The following is a 26,899-nucleotide window of genomic DNA, read 5'->3' on the forward strand; positions in this document are numbered from 1 at the left end:
GTGGCAGTGGTCAGTACAGTCCAAGCTTAAATCACTCCTGGACTGATTCAGAATGTTGTCATACTCCATCTAGTCTGCCTCATGGGAGAGAGCTGGAAGGTGGTTTGGTGTGGCCAGGGCACTGCAAGCAGAGGGTGCCAAGAGGTCCCCCTTCACCCTCTTCCGCCTTGAGATCCTCCCCCACAACTCCCACCCTACCCCCCAATGGTTTAGAATAAACTTTTCATTACCACTTGTTTTTAAACAAGATAGCTTGTTTAAAAAAAGAACTTTAAAAAAGAAATTCGTATTAAATTTGACTATAAAAGTTCCCACTTCTGACCTCCCAGTCCAGTCCCCAGTGATAACCAGTGTAAGTTTCTTGGGTATCCTCTGTTTAAGTTCCTGGGCTGCTAAAACACATAGCTAGCATTAGGTTGCCTTAATGACAGGGATTTACTGGCTCATGGTTTCAGACGCTGGGAAGCGTGCTTCCTCCTGGGTCACTAGCTTCTGGCTAGCCAGTGGTCCTTGCCCTTGGCTTTTGGGTCACATGGCAATGCACGTGGCAGCACCTTGGTACTCTTCCAGGTCCCTTGTCTCCCTGCTTCCAGCTGCTTCCCATGGCTTCTCTCCTCTGACTTCTGTTCTGCTTTTAGAGGACTCCAGTAATCCACATTAAAGCCCAGCCTGATCCAGGTGGGCCACACCTCGACTGAAGTAACATCTTGAAGAGGTTTCCTTCCAGTGGGTCCAGGCCCACCAGAATGTGAACTAAGAACAAGACATGTTCACACAACATCTCCCCTGGGCAGGTGGTGAACACAAGTATAAGACAAGGGCTCTGTTCCCAAGGAACTGGGTGTAGTAGGAAGAAAAGACTAATCGCGGCAAAATAAACCAGGGATCAAAGAAAGGTGTAAGTAATTGAAGGTGAAATTAGGTGGCTCTGATGCCTGCAAGAGGAGAGTGTGAGAACAGCCAGATCAACTTTAAGTTTGAGCTGTGCCAGATTTAGTTCCTTATATACAGAAAAATGAAGAACCTCCCCCAAAGGAAATCATCAGTACATCTGTTCAATCTCCCAAGTGCTTGTGTTCATCTCAGCTCAGGGCTAGTTTAGCCTTCCTGCAAAGCATGAGGCCCCTGCTCTACAGGTGAAAACGGCGTTTTCCATCCCTTTGATGCTCCTCTACAACCCCCATAATGAAACCAGAAAATAAAACTGCCAACAAAAAATAATCTCCCTGTAAGACTGAACCACATAAACTTCAGAGAAGTTCAAAGACTTCTTTTCCTTCTGAGAAAAGGTGGGTCTTCAAAAGCACAAGGGGGGAAACGGACTTTGGCCCAGTGGTTAGGGCGTCCGTCTACCATATGGGAGGTCCGCGGTTCAAACCCCGGGCCTCCTTGACCCGTGTGGAGCTGGCCATGCGCAGTGCTGATGCGCGCAAGGAGTGCCGTGCCACGCAAGGGTGTCCCCCGCGCAAGGAGTGCGCCCGTGAGGAAAGCCGCCCAGCCTGAAAAGAAAGAGCAGCCTGCCCAGGAATGGCGCCGCCCACACTTCCCGTGCCGCTGACGACAACAGAAGCGGACAAAGAAACAAGACGCAGCAAATAGACACCAAGAACAGACAACCAGGGGAGGGGGGGAAATTAAATAAATAAATAAATCTTTAAAAAAACAAAAAAAACAAAAGCACAAGGGGAGGTTTGCAGGATAGGGGTGGGGGAGGGAGTCTGGGAGGGTTTGGTTCTATCTGTTTCTTTAAAACCCACGGAACAGTGATATTTTAGGTTTATCTTAGGGTAACTTGTTTAAAATAGAAATAGCAAAAACCCAGTTCCTGCCACTTCTCACAAGCTGTCCTTGGCCTTTCTTCTCCACTGGTCAGAGATGACTCACACAGCCCCCACGACCTTATTGCCCACCTGTCCCTGGAGAGTGCACTGTGCTGGCTTAGAAGATTCCCCTGGGACAGTGGTTGAACCCCAAGGGCTGACCATGGCCTTGGGTGTCTTCCAAAAGGTGTGACTAGCGCTGAGTCAGCCGCCCAGAGGTCTGGAATTTCCAGGTCATCCCCAAGATTCCCGAGCCAAGGACAACCAGTCATTGCACACGTACCCCCTACTCAGGAACCAGAACCGACCCAGACTTAATATGCCCTAAGTAGAGCCAAGTTCAGGGCTGGAGCCAGGGCATTCAACCTCTCTGATAACCACAGCTTTGCCCAGAGCGGTTCCCAAAGCCCTCTCCACTCATTTGTTTCCTCCTCATACCATTTTATAATCTGGGCAGGCAGGAAAGCTACTGAAGCTCCACCCATCCAGAACAAAAGATCTCAAGCAGCCAGCTTGCACAGCCTGAATGTCCAACGACCCAGATCCCTTACGTGCTCTACCTGTGACCACTCAGTGTGGAGGCCCACCAGGTACCCAGACCTCTCCCATGACAAGGCCAGTTCAAAGGCCAGTTAGGCTGAGACTCCAGACACCGTAAAAACACCATCAGACTAAGCTTGGGCTCTGTGTTCAAATCCCAGCTATGCCATATTGCAGTTCGGCAAGTATAATTTCTGAGCCTCCATTTCTTCAACTGTAAAATGGGAATAATACTGCCCACCATTAAGAAGATTCAATGAAAGGGCACATGCGAAGCACTTAGCTTAGGGCCAGATAAACAACAAGCTCAACCACAAAAGGCGGCAGTAGTTATCATCCTTGCCCTTCCGAGGGCTCCTTTCGGCCAAATTCCTACTTCCTGGCTCCCCCCGTGTCGGGGCTGCCCCACAAGTGCCTCTTCCTGCTGCACTTCATCTTGTGTGAGGGAGCCTGGCTTCTCGGGGGGGGCTCCCTCAGTGCACAGTTCCTGTGGGAACTGCTTCGCCAGCACCTACCTTAGGGCCAGGCGCACACTGGTGCTCAGGAAACGCTCACGGAACTGACCGAGGGGGTCTGGGATACTGGCCCCAGCTTAGGGGAGTAGAGCGGGGTCTCCTGCCTCGGCCCTTAACAGAAGAGCCGGAGCCTGGATCAGCACTTGCCAAGCACCAGCTGCACCAGCAAGAGGGAACCAAGCAGGACGCCCTGCCTTCTTTGGAGACACAGGCACTTCTTCTGGACAGTAAAGGGGAGGGGGGGACAGTGGCAGCTGCCTTCACGATGGGTTCCCCGGAAGGGGTCCAGGCTCTGGCATCCACACATGCAGTCATCCAATCACTCACAAACCCCTGAGTGCTATCACTTTTTTTCTATCTGGTTGCGTCATTGTCTTCTTGGTGCGCCTCTTCGAGCCACGCAGGTCTAGGACGTCTTTTTTCTCTTTTTACCAGGAGGTCCCAGAAACCAAACCTGGGTCCTCCATATGGTAAACAGGAGCTCAAGCGCTTGAGCCACAGTCACTTCCCTGCTATTGCTATTATAAACCAGGCACTGTGCCAGGTGCTAGGAAACAACGTCAAGGGAGACGATCCCTGCCTGGAGAGAGCTCCCAGTCTAGAGGGGGACACGGAGGCAAGGTAGTGCTGGCAGTGGCAGGCAGGGGAGTGCAGCATGAAGAGCACAGGCTCTAGGTGGGCACATTATTAACTGGGCAAGTTACTGCCTGTCTGAGCCACAGGAGATGATTCTCCTCTTCCCTAACAGAGATCCCTGGGAAACAGCCATTCGCATACTTCATTCTGCCTTAGCTCGGGTACCATGGCAACAGGAACCACATCCTGAGCAGATGGACGGCAGACTGCCCCTTTTATGCCGCTCCTGGCCTGGCAGATGGGGCCACCTCACCAGGCAGGCTTGCTTCTGTCCAACTGGCACAGAGGGACACCTGGTAACTATTTACATGGGTCAAAATACACCCACAGCCAGCAGATGGCAGGGCCAGGATGACATGCAGGAAGGAAAGAGGGCTGGTTTGGGCTGAGTCAGAGGCAGGGACAGCAGACAGTTCCTCGGTGAAAACTGACAATTCAAAGCATCACTCCTGCTGCTGCCTGCCAGCTTAGCATGGTTGGGAGGCTGGGGAAGGCATTGAGCAAAGCTGAAATTATACGGGCGGATCCTAAACTGAGATAAATAGCACGGGACCGATCAATAAGCTCCGATAGGGAGGTGACAGAATCACCCAGCCTAAGGTGCTTGCTGCCACACTAGCCCATCCTTCTCGGCTCTTGTCTTCAGCCAGCAGAGTGGCCACAGCTGGGCCATGACCAGCATTCCCACTACCTGCAGCTCCAAAGGACTAGGCTTAAAGCCTCAGTGAAAAACAAATTGCAGGTTACCAGGGGCTGGGGGAGATGGGGAATGGGAAGTTATTGCTTAATAAGTACAGAGTTCTGTTTGGGGTGATGAAAATGTTTTGGTAATGGATGGTGGTGATGGTAGGACACAACACTGTAAATGCAATTAATGTCACTGAATTGTACACTTAAAAAATGGTTAAAATGGCAAATTTTATGTCATATATGGCACCACAATAAAATAAGAACATTTTTAGTCTCCACATATGCAGACATACACAAATACACACACACACACAAGACCTAGGAAATGCTACTGCACAAGAAAGTTACATACGATGGCCCTAGGATTGAAAATACCACCAAAGGAGTCTATTAAACCCTGGTTTCCCCACTCATTACTCAGGCCTCAAAGCAAGAAAATCCTGACTTGAAGATGTTTTAGGCATACGTTTGAGGAAAATCATTATGCAACATAGTGTTTCATGAAATTTGATACCATTAAATATAAGCTGTACCATGATTTTATACTAAGAAAAAATGCTGCTTATTAAATTGTGATGTCATTATTATACTCATCCTGATTCTGAAGATGGCAAAATGCATAAAAGTGTACATGTTATAACTGATAAAATATGGTGCCACAAAATGAAATAAACAAAGCTAAAACAAACAGCTAAATGAAACAACAAAACCGTCAAGCAGATGAGTGGAGCGCTCGGGCTCCTGTGGGGCAGGGACCCTGTCTTTGTCATCATTATTTCTCCCACGCAGCTAAGGGCTTGGGACACATCAGGCAAGCAGAGGCATTTATTGGGATGACTTGAAAGCGTCAGCAGCATGTGACGCAAATCCACCAGGATGACCTTTGCCCGTGCCTGGGCTTGGAGTGGGTATGTACTTGTTTAAAGCAGGAAGTCAGCAGCAGAACATTTTGTGGAGACATCCTGAGCCTTGACAGCACCAGTGAAATTCTGACGTGTTTAGTTCAGGGTGATAAGCTGGTGTTTCATTTCCTGCTTTGGAATTATCCCCAGTCATAAGACCCTCAATGTTTCCCAGGCCCATGGCCAAATTTTGAAAGAATATGATAATCGTAGACACCATGTGGATAGCAGCTTTCATCTGCCAAACAAAGGATGCTGGAATCAGAGTGCTTTCTTTTTCCACCTCCCTCTTTGGCTTTCCTCTCATCAGGGAGGTCCTTGGAGACTGCTGACCTGTCACGACAAACATCAGTGATAGGTGGGCCCTGAACCTTTGTGGAAGCAGCAGCAGCAGATCAAAAATCTGGAAGTCAAACTAAGCCAAGGAGTGGGGAGAGGCACGTGGGCTCCCGAAATGTGCTCCAATGTTAGCACTGGGCACTGTCTAAAGAATCCGTAGAAGCTGTGGCTAGAAGAGGCAGACAAACGATTATCAGAAAGAATACATTTTCGGTTTCATTTTTATTGGGACCTTTCAGGACAACCAACAGAGACTAAGCCCCAAGACAATCCGTGATGCAGAATCACAACATGCTTGGGAATTCTGGAATTCTGGGTGGTGAAGGAGTGGACGATGAGGCTCAACAGCGTAGCCCATAGTCAAAGGCATCGGGGCAGTTTTGAAAATAGAGATGCAAGAAGCCCAGGAAAATGTTCTTATCTATGAGAAGAGCACATACTACGGGGTCCTGCTTCATGGTTGCCATCCAGATCCTAAGTTTTGGGGTGTGTTCCACACAGCTGCAGGACAGGAGAGAAGTGTTAGCACATCTGAAGTGGAAGGCATCAGGGAAGGTTCACTTAGCAGTTTTTAGATTTACAAGACACTAGAGATGGGTCTCCTTGGGGAGCACAGACTGAGTAAAGGATTATACTCTGCACTGGATTGAACAGTGTCCCCCCCAAATTGTCCACCTGGAGCCTCAGAGTGTGACCTTATTTGGAAATAAGGTCTTTCCAGATGTAATTAGTTAAGATGAAGTCATACTTGATTAGGGGGTCCCTAAATCCAATGACTAGAAAAAGAGCAGGTGAAGACAGAGACACACGGGGAGGGAGGCCATGTGACCACAGAGGCAGAGCTTGCAGGGCTGCAGCTCTGAGCCAAGGAATGTCAAGGACGACCAAAGCCCCCAGAAGCTAGAAGAGGCCAACAGGATCCTTCCCCCGCCCCCCGAGCCTTCAGAGGGAGCGTGGCCTGCCCACAGCTGACTTCAGTCTTCTGGCCTCCAGAACTGTGAGAATGAACTTCTGTTGTTCTAAGCCATAATAATGTTTGTGGTACTTTATTATGCAGCCTTAGGAAATTAACTCATACTCACGAGGTAATGAAATAGTGAGTATGGTCACTTCCTGTGGAGAATCTTAATTTCTGCAAAGCTATATTTGTTTTTGAATTGTAAAAGTTGTCGTTGCCTTTTACAGTTAAGATATTTGTGAACTGACAGTTCTAGGGAAATCTGGAAAGCTATGCTTCCTTGTTTGCCAACAAAAAGACAACCCTTTGAAACATTCTTGTCATTGTTTTTACTTTAGGGGGGTTGAAAAAAAAAAAAGATAAGTCTTTTTCAAAAAAAGGAATAACACAATCATCAAACTTTGAAATAATGGAGTTGGCAGGGCCCTTTAAAAGATCAATGAGGAAATTTAGGTCTAGAGTATGGAAAGTGACTTACTCAAGATAATACAACTGACTCATGGGAAACCCAGGACTAGAATGAAGTTTACTAATCTATGGTTCAATACGCAGTCCTCAGAGGAGACAGGTTTTTCTCATTTTTATTTCTGAGACAGGGTTTTAAATAACCAACCACGTTACATCTGACCTCCCCTTGAGAGGCAGCTGCCGGGAGCACATGGGGTGACTCTTGGGTGGGTGCAAGCCCATGGGTTATGTGGGTCCAGATGCAGTTCGCCTCGGCGGGACTGGCTTTCCAAACCCCAGAACCATCCAGCATCTACTATGTGGCTGGCTGGGATTACAAGTCGGAACAAGCCCAGCTTCTCTGAACATTATATTCTGCCGAGGGATCCCCCACCCCCCCGCAGTCTTCCTGAGTGTACAGGGCTTTTTCTTCTACTTTAAACATCCCTACCCTTTTGTGGTGCTTGGTTGGCTATTTAAGTTGCTGTGGTTTTTCATTTTGTTTTGTTTTTGTTTTAGGAGGTACCAGAGATTGAAAATGGGAACTCACACATGCAAAGCAGGCACTCAAGCACTGAGCTGTACCTGCTCCACTAAAATTGTTTTTCTAAGGGTGTTTTTACCTGGGAGGAAAGTCCTCAGGGAAATGAGATATGACTAAAGTATTTGGTGTCCTCTGTGTGACTCAACAGGACCAGCTGGAGGGACAGGGAGGAAGCTGCAGACAAGCCACCAAACACTGCGACAGTAACCCCCCTTTGCGCTCACGCCCGGCTTGCATTCGGATGGGCTGGTGAGGGCACTGGGCTTGGAAGCAGTCAGGGAGACTATTGGACACAAGGTTCTATCAACAGAAATTTGAGTAAAGTTTGAGGCCACAATCAGTGGTAGAAGAGCACAGATGCATTTGTAACTAAGAAACGGGGTAGTTTAAACCTGATTCTGTTTTGCATACAAGGTGGATAAACAGCACACAGACTTTTTCAACCTCATTACCCAATGTGACCCCAGGAAATCCCTATCACGGGAAAAGAGGCCTTACTCAGCTATCCCATATACATCCAGCCGCTCGAACCAGGGCCAAAAGAGGTAATCAATCATGGATACACAGTTGCCACCAAAGAAGATGGTCCGCTGGTGGGCAAGAACCTAAAAATTCAAATAGAATAAAAGTAAGCTAATTTACAGGTCTGCTGATGTATTTATAGACACTAAAAATACAAACATCAAATAAATTTCCAAAGGAAAACTAAGGCTTTAATTCTCCTTTCTTATTAGTTAGGAGAATGTGTCTTCCCTTCTCCTGAGGTTTCCCTCCATGTGCAAGGACCTCCTTTATTGTCACATGTCACTTCTGGCCACACTCAGTCAGTCCCCTCCTTCAACACTGAACTGGCTCATCTGATTGGGGCATTTGAAAGGACAACCTCTGCAGAGACACCTGGCCATTCTCTACAGCAGGCACCGGCAGCCTCCAGGTGCTAAGTTTTCCATAGATGAGCTTCGCCCCTGGGCAGGGGCCCAGCCTCAGGCCCCACTGCCCATGATTTGAGGGGTGGGCCGCAGCCTTGGCCTGATGCTCAAGTCCAAACTAGGAACTCTGCAGATCCCAGCGTGTTCCAGGATCAGCTTCAGCTAATCAGTAATAAAGTCTGTAGCCTCCCTATGTCTTCCTCTTTGACCTTATTTTCTCAGTTGGTTCAAAAGTAAGGCAGGGAGGAGTAGGCTGTTTAATAGGGTCCCTCAACATTGTCTTTCTTTCATATTTTCTCTTTTGTTTGAGCTCTTTGAACTTCAGACTTGTTGGCCACTCAATATTACCAACTTTTCATGTTAAAATGAAATCTCTGATTCCTTAATGGCACAGATCAAGATAAACGAGCTGTCTTGACAGCCAAACCCAGCAAAATGAAAAAGCAAAAGTGCTGAGCAGGGGTTAGTATCTGGCCAGGTCTTCCCAAAGAGAAAAGTATGGTGCCAATTACCTAATTAAATCAAGCAAACCACTGTCTGTGACCCATATATTAATAACTCATAGTCAGCGAAACACCTCCCTCCAGCTGTAGATCTAGTTTCCTGCGCCCAGGGAAGTTTGGATGTAAGCTCTGCTGGTGTTTCCATCTTGAGGCGCTGGGGCTCCGGTGAGTTACCAGAGGGTTACTTAGAGTCAAGCTGCAAGTTAGGTTCCCAGAGCAGGGACGGCATCTGCAGGCAGCACGCCCAGACCTGATTCTTCATGCACAAAAAAGAGGTGGTCGCAGCTGTTTTCAGCAGGGAGGTGGCCGGGTGGTAGTTAGGAAGGTGAGCTCTGGAGCCAGCAGTCCTGGCCCCGAGGTGTGCTCCACCTCTGATTCAATGTGGAATCCTGGGCAACTTTCCTACCTACCTCCTCCTGCAAGCCTCGACTTTCTCATCTATAAAATGGTGGTAATGTTAGAGCCCACCTCAGAGGGTACGGTGTGGATGGAAGTAATAATGCCCAGATAATTCTTTGGCCCCACCCATGAGGAAGAGCAGAGACCCCCTGAGGGCTACATCTAGAGAAAGCAAATCCACCCCGGAGGCAAAGGATGGCTAGTCGGCCCACCCCCTCTCAGAGGGAAAGCAAATGTGTTCCCCTTAAGCCTAAGTCTTCAAGACCTCCCAGGCCATATAGAGGGGTGCCCCTGACAATTGTCCTAGAGGTCTGAAAAAATGTTCAGTGACAACCCTTCGTTCAAAGACCAACAGGGTGAAACTAAAACAGCAGAATCTGGCAGTGGAAAATCAAAACAGCCTATTTTCAACCATATATAAGTAAGATCTGGTATAGAGGGGAAAGGATACAAACGGTTCCATTTTTATGCATTCCAGAAAGCCTTGAAACTTCTTTACATTGAAGAATAGATAATCACCTAAACGTTAATTGTTGACTTTAATTCAGCTTTTTATTGGACTTCATGGCACAAATCAGAACCAAATCTAAACTGATTAACTCTGAAACATCTATAAAACTCTTCTGTATCAGAGCAGAGGTGTCCTTGGGAAAATATTTGTCAAAAGAAATCATATTTAGCCATTCAATGAAACCCACAATAGATCCTTCAGTAATGTGGTGAGATATTTTGAAAATGAATGGTTACTTAGAAATTAATGTTTTCCATATTGTGGGGACACAAAATGCCCACGGTAAGAAATGAATATTAGTTTAGTTTTCACATAAAGGAAGAAAATATTAATTAATGTATCATGGCAGCCTACTGCCTCAGTCTCCCACTCCCGGGTTAAGCAGGAACACAGGAAACCAGCTTAAGTCAATCCTATAGGCAGTAAAAAAAGATGCTCAAGAAAGAGCTAAGTCGATACCAATACAGCACTAGATTCCATTCCTTATTTGGCAAAGGGGAGCAGGTAAAAACTAAAATGGTTGGAATGTGATGAGGGAAGCAGTTAATCACAAACTTTTGCTCAGTAAAGTTAGATCTTCTCAGATCGGCTGTAACTTCTGAAGTATCCAATCTATGGAGGAAGGGCTTGTGTGCTAGGCTTAGGGGTATAAATTGTGTCATTTTTCTTTGTTCCAGGCGCCAGCCGTGTTTTCCGGTTGTGCACCCCTTCTTGCAAGACTGAGAATAAATTCTTTTCTTTTCCACAATCGGGTGAGCCTTATTTTCTTCTAGAAGAAGATTTATTTCTTACACCCTCCTCCCTCCCACTAGTTATTTGTGTAGATTGCTAGGAAGGGTGGGGTTGAACTAGCCAGCAACCCAACCCTCTCAAGTGGAATGACGGTAAAAGAGGCAACAAGATGTCTAACCTGTATATGTGCATGTAGGCTACAGTCAAGTTTATTATTAACTGTTCCTATTCTAATTATACCCATTACCTATGCTGCAAAAATGTGCTGTTGCCTTCATGCGCAAGTACACCCCTCTGCTATATTCTCTATATAAACCTGTAACCCTCGAGGGGCTGCGCAGAGCTTCCCGTGGCCGGCCGTCACCAGGTTACGGGAATAATCGTGAGTAATAAAGGCATGACCGGCGTTGGGCTCCTGTGCAGTTTCTCTGGAATCCTGAATTATTTGGTCAGTCTTCCTGTGCTTGACCTGCGACACACACACACACAAAACTTTTCATTTACTCGGAGTAGGAGTATGCCTTTAAATAGATATGATCTTACAGATACTATTAACTTTAAAATAAACAGTCATTAAGTAACCCAAGCTCTATCCGAGGCACTCCCTACAACAAAAATCAGGATGAGCATATGGATGAAACGCGTGAGGCATCAACTATCCTCCTCCCAGCCACCAGCCCACAGACACACACACACACATCTCCTAGAGCTAAGTGTCACTTGGGAACACCCACATCAAAACTAATGGAGTTCTTGATACTGATGTAGGCTATGGGGAGGGGGGCTGTTCTTCTCTTCACAGATAACCTGACTGAGCTGTGCATTTGGGACAGTGAGAACTGCAGCCCTGCCCTTGGTAACCATGACAATAACTCCAGTCCCGGAGAAACAGTTTAGCACTGCAGACTATAAACTTTAAATATTCAGGGAAAATGCAAACCAAATGTGCTAAAAGCTTATCTAGAATGTATGAAATCCTTGCTAAAAGCTTACCCTAGGATGTGGAAGATATATGTTAATTCAAGCCTATTGAGCACTGAAACAAAGCACCATTTGACTCCCCACCCTGTATAAAAGAAACTTGAAAATCTTGTTCCAGACTTGGATTTTGGAATGAGAAGCTCCGAGCCAGGCCCATCGTAAATAAATCCTTTCTCCTTCCCAAAATTATTCCTGAGTCCTGGCCTTTCTATACACAAATAGTTGAACCTCTCTCAACTTCTACAACAATACAGCTGCAGATTCTTGATCAAGCCCTGCCGGAGACTAGCATTTCTCGACCAGATTTCGCACCAGACAATTTCTTCTTTTCCCCAAAGAGAAGAAATCTTCCAATAAATTAGCACAAAGTGCTGACTCTTTTACAGACACATCCCATTATATATAGGAACATCCTGGTAAAAGCCTCCTTAGAGATTTGCTTAAGTGTTCAGGACCCTCGATAGGAGAGCACCCTTCTTCCAAACTTGGAACGTTCTAGACATAAGCAATTTCTCTTCCCCTTAGAATCACAGAACATTGGTACTGGAAGGGCCCCCAGAACTCATCTAGAGCCTCCCCCTCATTTTAGCATTTGTTTAAACTATGCTTGTTACAGAAAGGATGGGAGAAACAGTGTAAAAACCGTGTGCAATGAAATATTAAATATGAAAAAAAATAGGACGCTACAATCAGCCAGATCAATATGTTGCAGTAAGAGTTTCAGAACTCTGTTCACACAGATACACACACACACACACACACACACACACACACACTAGCTTTGAACAACCAGCAAGAATTGGCAGAAACATCTTTCTCAGGGCTTCAGAAAAGTTAAAGAACTGCAGTAATTGGGCAAGAGCTGAATCCAGCAAGAAGCCACTTAAAAGCCCTCTGAGCTTTTAAGGCCTGGATGGTCCCCCTTCTCCCCTCACTGGCTTGATGCAGAGCTGGCCCACACTCCCAGGGAAGATCCCTGGTCCTGCTTCCAGAGGGAGCAGAGTGGCCCCCCTGCAGGAACTGGGAGCATGTCTGTCCCAATCTGTCAGGAGGTGGCTGGAGGAACGTGCTGTCCCAGGACCTGCCCCACATGATGAAGGTGGCTGGCTGAGCTCTCTCCTCTGGAATGCTGTGGGAGAGCAGCTAGGTGGTGCTGCCTGGGGCAAGGGATTCCTGGCAGTAGGACATTCAGTGCACTGTCTGGGACCCTGAAGGAACTGCCTCCTAGGGACATTTGCAACGCTGTTCACAGGGGGAATTCCTAGGGCCACACATTCATGCCCCACCCTTAGACAAGACTAACAAGAAGAAAGGACCAGAGAGGCCCTTATACCCCTGTACTCTGACATGGAGCTGGCCTCCAAAGTCATTGTTTAACTAAAACCTGAAGGAGAGCATTGGGCAGACAATCTGCGAAGAATGGGAAAAGTGTTTTTTTGTTTGTTTGTTTGTTTGTTAGCTTCTGGCATTTAAGGAAAACATTGTCATAACGCTAGCTGGATACAAGCTTAAGGAAGAGATGCCTGCTTCCTTAAACTAAACTTCAGTGATAGCATATTAAAATATGTTCCGGTTTCAGCTTTGAACAAAAGATTACAAAACGGAGCTGGATGTGGCTCAACCAGTTGAATGCCCACCTCCCACATGGGAGGTCCCAGGTTCAGTTTCCAGTGCTTCTTAAAGAAGAAACAAAACAGACAATGAGAAAAACAAGCAGAAAACACACACACACACATACAAACTGAGGAGAAAACAAGCACAAACTGAGCAAAACCAACAAGCAAACAGATGAGAGAGCCACTGGGGGGGGAGGGAATTTTTTTACAAATTAAAAAAATAATAAAGAAAAATTTTTTTAAAGATTTTAAGACATATGAAAAAAGAAGTGATGATCCAGGCAAAGAGAAGATTAAAAGATGAGAAATCATTAACGAGGATGTTCAGACCTTGGACATTCCAGGCAAAGACTTCAAGAAAAAAGGTCCTAAATATGCTCAAGGAGCTAAAGGAAAACATGCAAAGAAATTAAAAGAAATCTGAAAAACGGAAGATGAACACAAGAGAATATCAATAGAGAGATGAAAACTATGAAAAGGAACCAAATCCATCACTTACGTCTTCGGTTCATGAATAAATATGTTGCTGTTGGAAAAAAAAATAAGGGAGGAATTAAGACATGCCCAGACAAACCAAAGCTGAGGGAGTTCATAGCCACTAGACAGGCCCCATAAGAAATTCAAAAGGGAATTCTGCAAATTGAAAGGAAAGGATACTAGATAATTGAAGAAACAAAGCCCTCCAGCAAAGATAATGATATGAGTAATATAAATGCCAATACTATTGTATTTTTATATGTGACTCCACTTTTCACTTCCTACAGGATCTAAAAGGCATATGCATAAAATGTAATGCTAAATCAATGGTTTGAAACTCAATGTATAAATACGTAAACTGTGACAAGAACTACATAAAGGTGGTGGGGTAGAGGGGTATAGGAACATAGCTTGTGTATACTAATGAAGTTAAGTTGATATCAAAGCAAACAAGATTATTATAATTTAGGATGTTAAATTTTAGCCCCATGGTACTATGAAGAAAACTTAGAGAATATGCAAACTCATAGACAGAAAGTAGAGTACAGGTTACCAGGGGAGGACAGGGGGAATGGGGAGTTAATGCAAAATAAGTGTAAGTTTTCCATTTGGGGTGAAGGGAAAGCTGGAGTAATGGTTGTGAGGGCTCTGCAACATTTTGAATATGATTAATCCCACCAAATGGTATGCTTAGAGGAGGGGCTGGGATGGAAAGAGTTATGTTGCACATATGTTTCATCAATTAAAAAAATTTTTTTTTTTAATTTTTTAAAAATTTGAAAAAACAAAAAATGAAACCAAAAAAAGTAAGAGAAACTAAAGAGATAATGACAATTAAATGCAATACTTGATACTGGATAGGATCTAAGAACAGAGCAGAAAAGGCTTAAAAGGACATTATTGGGACATAAGAAAAAATTGGAACATAGAATGTAAGCTTTATACTAAAAATTACATTTCTTGAACTTTTTAACTGCATGTAAGGTGATTACATAAATGAACACCCCTTGTTCATAGGAAGTATACATGGAAGTACTCTGTGTTCAGAGTAAGATGTGTGCAAGCTGCATTCTGATGTTCAGAAACATAGATGATATGGATAAGGATGATAGAGAGAGAGAGATGATTGATTATAGAATGATATGGCAAATGTGGCAAAAATGTTAAAATTGATGGTTCTGTGTATCTAGGGGCAGGGGAAGGGTATGTTGGAGTGTTCTGTATGGTATTTGTATTATTTTTGCAACTGTCCTTTAAGTCTGAAATTATTTCAAAATCAAAAGTTAAGAAAATGCTAACATCGAGGAAAATATAAACTAGAAAAAAAGTCAAAACTAGAGAGGATAACTTTATCAAGATTTCAAGCCATAAGTCTTCCAGAGTATCTTAAATAAAACCTTGGATTTGACTGAGCTTCCTGGTAGCCAAAATGGAGAGGAAAATATGCAGATGAGCTGATTCTTGTTGTCTCTCATGTGGAAGCAAAGGAAACATTCACTTTACAGAAGAGGAAACTCAATCCCAGGGAGGTAAAGTGGTCCTCTGGTAATGTCAAAACTCAGATGAAAACACCATTCTCCTAATTCCCAGACTAGTATCAAACCTGCCATTCAACCTTACATATGTATTTATGAGAACTCTAATCACAGAAAGCTTCTTCAAGTCTCTTGTGAATTCTTCATTAGTTCTTTAAATTGAATTAACAGTAAAAAGCTTGAAATCAACTAACCCTGAAAGCTTCTCCTCTACAGATAAGGATTGACCCACTTCTGAACTTCCCTATAACAAGAAGCCCCTCCTCAAACCTGCCCTTTCTTACTCCCTCATTTAATCAGATGCTCCTGACAAAGCACTGACAGGGAGGTGAGACACACCCACATAATCCTTGAATCTTGAAAGAGCTAATCAAAATTCTCTTGGGTCTGTTTTACTCCATTGTGAAGAAAGTCTACAGGCAACTTTACTGAAATATTTCCTCTCCAATCTCAGTCAAGATGAAGTTCCTGAGATTCAGGGCTCAACCAGCAAATGACCAGACCGAAGATTTAAGTCTCTGGGACACATATTTAACAAGTATAGTGCTAATTATAAGTTCAAATAAAAAGGGAAGAAAAGCCATATGTAGGGAAAGTATAAATGAGTCTAACTCTGTTACACTGGGGAACATAAATTCCAAAATAAAGCCAACATAGAGGGTGCTGAATTCCTGAGCTTGTTTGCCCTACTTATGGTGTCTAGATGTCTCTAGAGCCCTCAGGAGACCTGCTGTTTGAGGCACTGTTTACTGTGAAGTAAATGAGATCCTGCTGAGATGTACATAAGCGTAACCTCTGGAAAGACTTCCTGACTCACTTTGAAATCTCTTAGCCATAAAAACTTATTTTTATGTCATATTTTCCCTTTTGGTCAAGGTCTTTTTCCAGATGCATTGCTAGTTGCACTTGGTAATAATTCCTTGGTGCCAGGGAGGCTCATCATAGGAGTCATGTCCCAAGCTGGGGGACTAGGGGGGGGGACACGGCATAGTTGCATTTATATGCTGAGTGCTTAGAGAGAGGTCACATTTGAGTGAAAAGGAAGCCTTCAGGAGATAACTAGGCTAAGTTTCAGTTTCACAAGAAAAGGCTCATAAGTACAATCATCAATAGCAAAGGTCTGGCGTAATGGTCTGTCTTCCTCTCCAAGGCACTGCCCATGTACTCAGGGGATTCTTGCCATTCTACTAGACAATGCAGCAGGACTCCCTAGGATGGGAATTCAATATTCTTTCAGTTATTGTGTGCGTCTCCACCCACCAAGACAACAGCCCTTGAACATGTGAACACATTCATATGCCCCAGGTGCACCCCTTACCACACATTTCCCCATCACCAAAACCCCACACCAATGATCCTCCCCTATCACAACTGTGACCCTTCTGTGATCCAAAACCGCTCCAAAAATGAAGCCAAAAAAAACCCAAATAAAATAATTTTAAAAATAACAAATAAAATATAAAAATTAAAAATAAAAAAATATTATGCATTGTGTCTTTCATCACTGTAGGATGTTATCTTGTACTGTGACAACTTCTTCAGAGTTGTAACACCTACTCTCCAGTTCATTGGACTCACACAGGACAACTAAGGAGATGATGATGGACAATGCCCATCCCAAGGAACAGATAGTGTCTGCAACTGCAAGCAAGAGAGTTCCATCCATCTGCCCCATGGGATCTAAGCCCCCTCTCAATTAGAAACAGAATGGGCATCCACCATCCCAAAATGCTCAAGATTGGGGAATGAACAATGGACTAAAGCAGACTTATTATTATTCTATTATAGGCTTATTATTATTCTAGCAATGGAAGAACTTTTTATCATTAATATAAAGGCAACGGCCATCAGAAGTTCTGAGGGCAGGGAGAGGGAAGAATAAGTAACATGGAAGCATTTGGGGAACACTGGAATTACCCTGCATGGCATTGCACTGATGGATACAGGACATTATACATTTTGTGATAACCTGTAAAATTGTGTGGGGTAGAGTATAAACTATAATGTAAACTACAGTCCACAGTTAGTAGCAATGCTCAATATATGTTCATTAATTGTAACAAATGTACCACACTAATGCAAGACCTTGTTAATGTGGGAAAGTGTGGGAGGAGGAGAGGTAGGGCAAATGGGAATCCCCTATATTTTTTATGTAACATTTATGTAATCGAAAGCATCTTTTTAAAAAATAAAATTGAAAAAAAAAAAAAAAAGAAGCCCCTTTTGTCTTAGCTTCCCAGAGTAACAAAGTACCATGGACTAGTTGGCTTAAACAACAGAACTTTATTGTCTCACAGTTCTGGAGGCTAGAAGCCCACACCAAGGCGTCAGCAAGGTCAGGCTTCCTCTGAAGTCTGTAGGGGTCTAGTGGGGGCCAGCACTCCATGATGTTCCTTGGCTTGTGGCATCACTCAATCTCAGCCTCCATCATAGGGTTCTCCCCCCTGCCCCCCACCCCCGGCTCCTACTGTGTCTAAATTTCCTCTCCTTACAAGAATACTAGTCATATTGGATTAGGACTCACCCTAATCTAGTTTGGCCTCATTTTAACTAACACCTAATAAGATCACATTTATGTAACAGGGGTTGGGATTTTAACATTCTTCAGGGGAACACAGTTCAATCCATAACACCTTGCACTTACAGTCAGTTAGCTCTTCTAAAGAAATTTTACAAAGTACAGTAACAGGTAAAATAAACTGACATTTATTATAATCCTAAACTCTTAACTTCCAATGGCTTATCTTTCCTATGTGTTTTATCATCAGCAGTGGAATGAGAATCTGTTTTACCTCAAACCACTTAGCAGTGGTTTAAAAGAATTCTATTCTGAATTCTTCCTGTCTCTACTGGCTGCATAATGACACTGGCCACTCTTAATGTCAAATAGCTTCTCTCACAATGAAATCCCTTACTTTCAGAAATATCATCCTAGGTATCAATAAGCAAAGCAAAATAACCTGCTTAGAAGGTGCTTTTCTTTAGTGGCCCCAGATATGAACCACAGGGCTTCCACAAATGGCCAGGGTCAGCAACTGAGGTTTTAGCTTCTCAACCCTCAGGTTTTCTAAAAACATTAACAGGGAAATGGATGTGGCTCAACCGATAGAGCGTCCATCTACCATACGGAGAGTCCAGGGCTCTCCACCCAGGGCCTCCTGACCTGTATGGTGAGCTGGCCCACACGCAGTGCTGCCACATGCAATGAGTGCCATGCCACGCAGGGGTGTCCCCGCATAGGGGAGCCCCATGTGCAAGGAGTGCGCCCTGCAAGGAGAGCCGCCCCATGTGAAAAAAGTGCAGCCCGCCCAGGAGTGGCGCCACACACACGCGAAGAGCTGATGCAGTAAGATGACGCAACAAAAAAGAGACGCAGTTTCCCAGTGACGCCTGATAATACAAGTGGATGCAGAAGCACACACAGTGAATGGACACAGAGAGCATACAACGGGAGGACAGGGGAGAGAGAAATAAATAAAATAAATAAATAAAATAAAAGCATTAAGACATCTTCAATTCAGGATTAAGAACTGAGAAGTTCTGGAATATAAGAAGAGTCTATTAAAATTTTTCTGTTCTCCTGTTGACTAAAGAATTAGACTATGGAGCCCTCCCTTGCTTTCGGATGTAATGAGGGGTAATGAGTGAGCAATACAAATGAAGAGGAAGTACCTGTTTGGTATGACGAGAGTACACTATTTCCACCCTGAATGGGAAAAGCCTGGATGCAAGGGCCCCCCATCGTCTGTGAGGGCCTCTCGGCTGCTGGAGGGACCGTAAGGAGCAAGTCAGACCTTGCAGGAAGAAGTTCACGGGGCTCCCCCTTGTGGTCAGAGTGGTGAGGCACACAGGCCGTGGCTCATCCAGAAGGTTCATTAGGGGAGGAAAAGAAATCCATAAAGCTTTTGAGAGATGCAGGATCCCCAAGAGGAATGAATGTCAGGCTTCTTCAAACTAGGCATTCCACACAGCTCGCTCCAGTCTAAGGTCTTTTACTCTTGGGTTCAGTCTCAATGACTGAGCTTCAAACCTTGAAGTGGCTGTCTGCCCCTCACCACTGTCACTGACACCTCTGCTGAGAAATCTGAAGCACAGCCTCCACCCACCCCACCCCAAAAGACACAAAGCCACCTAGTAGGACATTATCCAGAAGCAGCAGAAAAATACTGAAATCTTCTGAGTTCTTAAACAATAAGTGGGTGTTCTCAAGATTTCAAATTTCAGGTTCCTGCTACCCTGATAGAGCTGAGGCCGAGCCAAGGATGGATGAACCAACTCCCCGTAAAACGAACATAGGGTATAGATCAGAAGATTTCTCTCTCCTCTAGAAAGAAGTTTTACAAGTAGAGTCTTGTAACATGCCCCTTTCCTCCTTCCAATCAAGCATGACATTCTCCTAGGAAAGATGCAGACTGTAATTTGTCCACATATGGGGATTAAAGGAACATTCTGAAAATTCTCCTAGGCTAGAATCCTTTTAATGGACTTAATTCTTTTGTTCAAAGCATATTTGTAAGACAGTAGGGGGGGATAAAAGCTAGTAGGACTGTGCTTAACAAAACAAATATTTATAAATGGATAAAAATATAAATGAACATCTATTAACCTCTAAAGGGGAGAGGACTTCCTAAGCATAAAAAGCAGATGAAGAAATCACAATAGGAAAGACTTATAGCACTATATTTTAAAATGTTAGATTTCTATGTGTACAGATAGATAAATGAAGTTAAAAATTATAAGAAAAAAAATTCTTAAGGCAAAAATTTTTAAGGCAAATTTTTAAGGTGATTATAAATAAAGGAACTCTCTAAAAGGAACTTTTACAAACCAACAGGGAAAATCAATAAGGCCCTAATAGAAAGATGGGCAAAACCCCTGAACAGACAATTTTCACAAAAGTAAACACAGAGAGCTGATATGCTTTTGGGAAAACACTGAACTTCATTAGAAATCAAAGATACTTATTAAATCAACAATGAGAAACTGTTTATCTACACTATAAGCAAATTATCATTTTTAATGAATTCTCCAAACAATGGAAATAGGACAAGTACAAAGAACATCTTCACCTACTGGTGAAATGGGTAAGCCAGCATGAGTCTTTTGGGAACCAAGTCAGCAATATACAGTGTGACCCTCCAAAGTATTCATACCTTTTGACCCAGTAATTCTATTACTGGGAGTCCAACCTAAGGACATATTCTAAAATAGAGAAATGTTTTTATACAAAGAAGCTGCTGTTCTCAGCAGCATCATTTATAATCATGTAAAATTAGAAATAAACCAAACACTTCTGGGTAGCACACCGAATAAATAACTTTATGGTTTATACACATGGCAAACAATGTGGACATTAAAAGTAATAGTTTAGGGAAGCGAATGTTGCTCAAGAAACTGGGCTCCCACCTACTACATGGGAAATCCATGGTTCAATTCCCGGTACCTCCTAAAGAAGATGAGCAAGACAGTGAGCTGATGTGATGGGCTGATGCAACAAGATGATGCAACAACAAAAGATAAAAGAAGAAAAACATTATGAAAGACATGACAAAGCAGGGAACAGAGGTGGTTCAAGAGATTAGGCACCTCCTTCCACATCCGAGGTCCCAGGTTCAGTTCCTGGTGCCTCCTAAAGAAACAAAGAAGACAAAGAGATACAGCAAGGGCAAACAATGAGGGGATAGGGAGAAATAAATAATTAAAATAAATCTTAAAAAAAAATAAAAGTAATGGTTTATAATTTTTCCATTTTTAAATTACACATGTATTGGAGAAATAGTCTCATTAATACATAAAAATTTCAAACATTCATTTTTAACAGAATTCCATAGGATGAACGTAATTTATTTGACCTTTTCTCTTCTAATGCACATTGAGGTTTCTAAACTTTTCATCCTCACAAATAATGCTTTCCTACTAAACATGTTATACATAAAAATAAATATTTATAGTTTGTAAAAATATAGGGAAAATCCTTTAGTCATAATGATAATCAGGTTCTATATAGAGTACAATTTCAACTATATAAAAACATATATAGAAAAAAAGGACAGAAAACAAAAGTCCCAAAATATTAAGTATTTTTTTTCTCGGTAGCAAGATTATGGATCTGTTTTTTCTTTATTTCTATGTTTTTTGTGTTATCCAAATTCTTTCTAATAAACAAGTATAACTTTATAACTAGAGAACAATAAATTTAATTTTTAAGTAATAATAATAATAATTATTATTATTCTATTATTTGCATGGTGGGAGAGGGTGTAGCAGAAATCTATTAAAAGAAATACACTAAATATCAACTGGAAAACAGTCATCAGGATTGGACAACTAATGAAGTTACTTAACTAGTAAGAGCACTAAAAACTCTCAAATAGCCACCAGTTGCCCAGTGTGGAAGAAATGGTGGTTACACCTAAAATGGTATATTAGAAGAGTCACTAAATTAGTCTGCAAACCCAAAAGAATTGACAACACATGTGTCCATACAAATGCTTGTATAGGAATGTTCACAGTAATATTATTCATATAATAGTTAAAAAGTGGAAACAACCCAAATGCCTACCAACTGGTGTATCTATACAATGGAATATTATTGAACCATAAAAAAGAATGTAGTAATGAATCAGGAAACAAGGAGAATGAACATTGAAAACACTAAGCTAAGCGAAAGAAGCCCAACACAAAAGGCTACCTAATATAAAATTCCATTTATATGAAATATCCAGAATAGGTAGATCTGTAGAGACTGAAAGTAGATTAGTGGTTGCCTAGAGTTGGGAGGATTGGGAAGAAATGGGGAGTAACCGCAATGGGTACAGGATTTCTTTTTGAGATGATGAAAATGTTCTGAAATTAGACAGTGGTATGGGTCACACAATACTGTGAATATATTAAAAACTACTGAATTGTATACTTTAAAGAGGTGACTTGTATAGTGAGTGAACTGTAGCTCAACGAACCACTATAAAAATAGCTATTAACAAGTCATTTTATAGACATGTCAAATTAGTTGGTAAAAATAAATTTAGTTTGTAAGTAGTTTGCTATCCACAAAAGGCTACAGAAAACTATTTTCAGTGAAGAATTAGCCATATATAAACTTACTTTTCTTCATATTCTGCTGACATTAAAAGATAAAATTTAACAATAAATACAATTTCATAATGGAAATTAAGAAAAAATAAAGAAGAAAGACAGCAAAATTTAACCAAGGAAATATAATCTAATTGGGCTAAAATGTATTTTTTGGAAAGGAAAAAGAACAGATTAAAAATTGAGATTATGGGTGAAATTTAAAATCAAGAAAATATTTATGTGCAGATAATCCTTGGATATGCACGTACAATTTATGCAAATTCAATGTCATTCAATCTGCTACACATAAGGCATGTAATCAGATTTGGCAAAGTGGGAAACTTTGCATTTTGTATAGGAATGCAAAGTTCCACAAAGTAAGAGGGTGAGTGCAAGTGAACGCTAAGAAGCAAAAGCAGAAAGTGTCCACTGAAGGAAAAGGCCTTGGTTACTAAGCAGATTCTTACCCCATTAGTGCTAGTGCTATTTTGGGGTTATTTGTTATCCCCTTCCCATTCACCTCTGCTAAATTCTGTTGATATCTGGTAAGGGACCAAGCAATACCCAGAATGTAGAACCAATTCTTAAGCACAGGAAAACTGAGTTAGAGCAAATATTCAAAACATCAAAGAAATCTAGCCAAATCCTGTCTTTCATTGCACTTAGACTTGATTTGACTACTTCCACAATGAAAATATTTTAAATGAAGGCACTGGCAAAAAAGACCCTTGAAAAGTCCTGCCACATTCAAGTCCACAAAAAATAAAAACACAAGGCTGGGCTTGAGTGTACTTTCAAATGGAAAAGTCAGTAGTAACATAAAGAGAGAAGAAAACTAAAAATGTGTGCTGCTTCTAAGCAGTAAATGATTTGGTAAAGGCTAGAAATCTGTGTGAAGACATAAAGCATGGTTAGATAAGGGCATCCGAACAGTTTTAAAACTTATGCTGGGAACTGTGGGAGAATGCCATCAGACTAAGCAGGTAGGGCTCAACTCTCACACACAAACAATGGAGAAAGAGCCAAAAGGTGTCTCACCGACCTACTCTGAAGGTCAGCAAACCAGGACAGGACTGCACAATTCCCAGGAGGGTGAGGGAATAAGAAACAAAGAACAACAAATGTGAGTTACCAAAGCCCTGTGGTGGATGGAAAGGGCTCCCCTTCCAAACTCTCAAGAGATTAAGCTGGGGTAAAATCCCTGGCTCAATGCTGCTAACTGAGAGAGGAACAGACATTCCTCCCCATCAGCTGTTATCAGGGAAAAGAGATGGGGAGTCAGGGGGGCTTTTCTTCAGTGAATTCAGCCAGCAGAGCCTGCTTTGAATCTCAGCTCTGGCCATGTCAAAACACAGAAAAACAGAGATTGAAACACCTCTGTGGAAAGGTGCACTGAAGAGTGTCATCTACTGGCTGGTCTGAAAATTGTATGTGCAGAACTGCTTTTGGTTCTCTCTGTACCCTAACTCCTGGGAGAAAATCTGCACCCCATTAATGAGTCTGTGGCCCAATTCTGATGACTTAAATTGGACAATTTAAAAGATTTAGAATAAATTGAACCAAATATCAAAAAAGAGCTATGGAAAAAAAAAAGGCAATAGAGAGAAATTGGCCACCAGAGTAAATTCACCAACATATTCAGATGCCTAGGCATCAACAAAAAATTACAAGCCATACTAGGAAACAGGAAGAGATGGCCCAGCCAAAGGAATAAACCAAATATCCTGAAGAGATACAGTATTTAAGATAATCAATGATAATTACACAACTCTCCTAAATCAATTCAAAGAATTGAAAGAAAATATGACTAAAGAGATAAAGGATATTAAAAAGACAATGGGTGAGCATAAAGAAAAATTTTAAAGCCTGAACAGAAAAGTAACAGACCTAATGGGAATGAAGGACACAATGGATGAGATAAAAAATACATTAGAGGCATATAAGAGCAGATTTGATTTGCCCAAAGACAGAATCAGTGATTTCAAAGTCTTCAAAGACAGAATATCTGAGCTGGAAAAGATAGGTGAACAGAAAGAGAAGAGAATGGAAAAAACAGAATTCATGGAATTGAATGACAACGCAAACACAATATCAGTGTCCCAGAAGGAGAAGAGGAAAAGGGGAAGAAAGAATATTTGATGCTAAAATGACCAAAAACTTCCCAACCCTTATCAAAGACAAAATATCAATATTCAAGAAGGAAAATGTACCCTAAACAGAATAAATCCAAATAGACCTACCCCAAACACCTACTATTCAGAATAACAAATATCATAGATAAAGAGAGGATTCTGAAAGAAGCTAGAGAAAAGACAAACATCACATACAAGAGAACCTTGATAAGATTAAGGGTCAACCTCTCATCAGGAGGCAAGAAGAAAGTTGCATGATGTAATTAGGGTACTTAAAGAGAAAAACAGCCAGCCAAGAAACTGTATCTGGTAAAACTGTCCTTCAAAAAGGAGGGGTAAAATATGGATTAATGTGTACTTACTGGTATTCTGGAAGAAATATCATTGATGAGGAGACAGTGGCCATGGGAATTGCTGAAGGCAGGGAGAGGGAAAAAGAGGTGTGATATTGGGCCATTTTCAGGACTTGGAGTTGTCCTCGATGATATTGTAGGGACAGATGCAGGACATTATATATCCTGCCATAACCACTGAATGGACTGGGAGAGAGTGTAAAGTACATCTTAAACTATAATCCATGCTATGTAGCAATACTCCAAAATGTACGCATCAAATGCAATGAATGTACCACACTAATGAAAGAAGTTGTCGATGTGAGAGGAGTAGGGGGTGTGGGGAGTGGGGTATATGGAACCTCTTATATTTTTTAAAGTAACATTTTGTGTGATTTATGTATCTTTTTTTAAAAAAAGATAATAAATCCAATGAATGTACCACACACACACACAACCTCCCAAAGATGAAAATCCAGGACCAGATGGCTTCACAGGTGAATTCTACCAATCATTCAAAGATGATCTAATACCAAACTTGCTCAGGCTCTTCCAAAAAACTGAACATAAAAGAACACTACCAGACTCATTCTATGAAGCCAACATCACCCTAATATCAAAACCAGATAAAGATACTATGAAAAAAGATGGGAAACGGACTTGGCCCAGTGGTTAGGGCATCCGTCTACCACATGGGAGGTCCGCGGTTCAAACCCTGGGCCTCCTTGACCCGTGTGGAGCTGGCCCATGTGCAGTGCTGATGCGTACAAAGAGTGCCGCGCCACACAGAGGTGTTCCCTCATAGGGGAGCCCCACACCCAAGGAGTGCACCCGTAAGGAGAGCCGCCCAGCGCGAAAGAAAGTGCAGCCTGCCCAGGAATGGCGCCGCCCACACTTCCCATGCCGCTGATGACAACAGAATCGGACAAAGAAACAAGACGCAGCGAATAGACACAGAGAACAGACAAGGGCGGGGGGAATTAGATAAATAAATAAATCTTTAAAAAAAAATAAAGACACTATGAAAAAAGAAAATTATAGTCCAATATCTTTAATGAATATAGATGCAAAAATCCTCAACAAAATACTTGCAAACAAAATCCAAAAGCACAGAAAAAGAATTATATACCACGATCAAGTGGGTTTTATCCCCCGTATGCAAGGGTGGTGGTTCAACAGAAGAAAATCAATTAGTATAATAAACCACATTGATAAAATGAAGGAAAAAAATCACCTGATCCTCTTGATTGATACAAAAAAATATATGACAAAATATAGTACCCTTTCTTGATAAAAACACTCCAAAAGATAGGAATAGAAGGAAGCTTTCTCAATATGATAAAGTGCATATATGAAAAACCTACATCTACCATTATAGCCATCAATGACAGACTAAAAGTTTTCCCCCTGAGATCAGGAACAAGACAAAGACGCCCACTGTCACCACTGTTTTTCAATATTGTGCTAAAATTTCTAGCTAGAGCAATTAGGCTAGAAAAAGAAATTAAAGGCACCCAAATAGAAAAGGAAAAAGGAAAACTTTCACTATTCACAGATGCTATGATTCTATATCTAGAATATCCTGAAAAATCCACAACAAAGTTACTAGAATAGATGAGTTCAACAGAGTGGTGGGATACAAGATTAATATGCAAAAATCAATAGTGTTTCTTTTTTTTAATTTTTAAAAAAATTTATGTATTTCTCTCCCCTTTCACCCCTCCCCAACCAGTTGTCTGCTGTCTGTGTCTATTTGCTGTGTGTTCTTTTGTGTCTGCTTGTATTCCTGTCAGCGGTACCAGGAATCTGTGTCTTTGTTGTGTCATCTTGCTGCATCAGCTCTCTGTGTGTACGGTGCCACTCCTGGGCAGGCTGCACTTTTTTCGTGCAGGGCGGCTCTCCTTATGGGGCGCACTCCTTGTGCGTGGCACTCCCCTACATGGGGGATGCCCCTGCATGGCACAGCACTCCTTGCGCACATCAGCATTACACATGGGCCAGCTCCACATGGGTCAAGGGGGTCCTGGGTTTGAACCGTGGACCTCCCATGCGGCAGGCGGACACTCTATCCATTGAGCCAAGTCTGCTTCCCTCAATAGTGTTTCTACACACTATTCATATGCACTCTTTTTATTCTCTATTATAAAAAATTCCTTTTATAATAGACAGTTAAAAAATCAAATATTTAAGAATAAACTTAATCCAGGACAATAGGACCTGTATTCAGAAAACTACAAAACATTGCTATAAGAAACAAAAGAGGACTTAAATAAAGGACATTCCAAGT

General features: G+C 42.4%; 1 protein-coding gene across 2 annotated transcripts in view; it reads right to left on the reverse strand.

Moving 5' to 3' along the window:
* Positions 1–5,645: 5,645 nt before the first annotated feature.
* The window catches only part of LOC101433952 (glutathione S-transferase omega-2), a 39,642-nt gene continuing 18,388 nt past the window's right edge, over positions 5,646–26,899 (reverse strand). For both annotated transcript variants that reach the window (XM_004468235.3, XM_071215683.1), the window contains exons 6-7: positions 7,890–7,996; positions 5,646–5,943 (exon numbers count right to left, since the gene is read on the reverse strand). In XM_004468235.3, the coding sequence (XP_004468292.1) occupies positions 5,784–5,943; positions 7,890–7,996 (267 nt within the window). In that variant the 3' untranslated portion in view covers positions 5,646–5,783. The remainder of the gene's footprint in view (positions 5,944–7,889; positions 7,997–26,899) is intronic.

The sequence above is a fragment of the Dasypus novemcinctus genome, chromosome 6, assembly GCF_030445035.2.
Source record: "Dasypus novemcinctus isolate mDasNov1 chromosome 6, mDasNov1.1.hap2, whole genome shotgun sequence".
Lineage (NCBI taxonomy): Eukaryota > Metazoa > Chordata > Mammalia > Cingulata > Dasypodidae > Dasypus > Dasypus novemcinctus.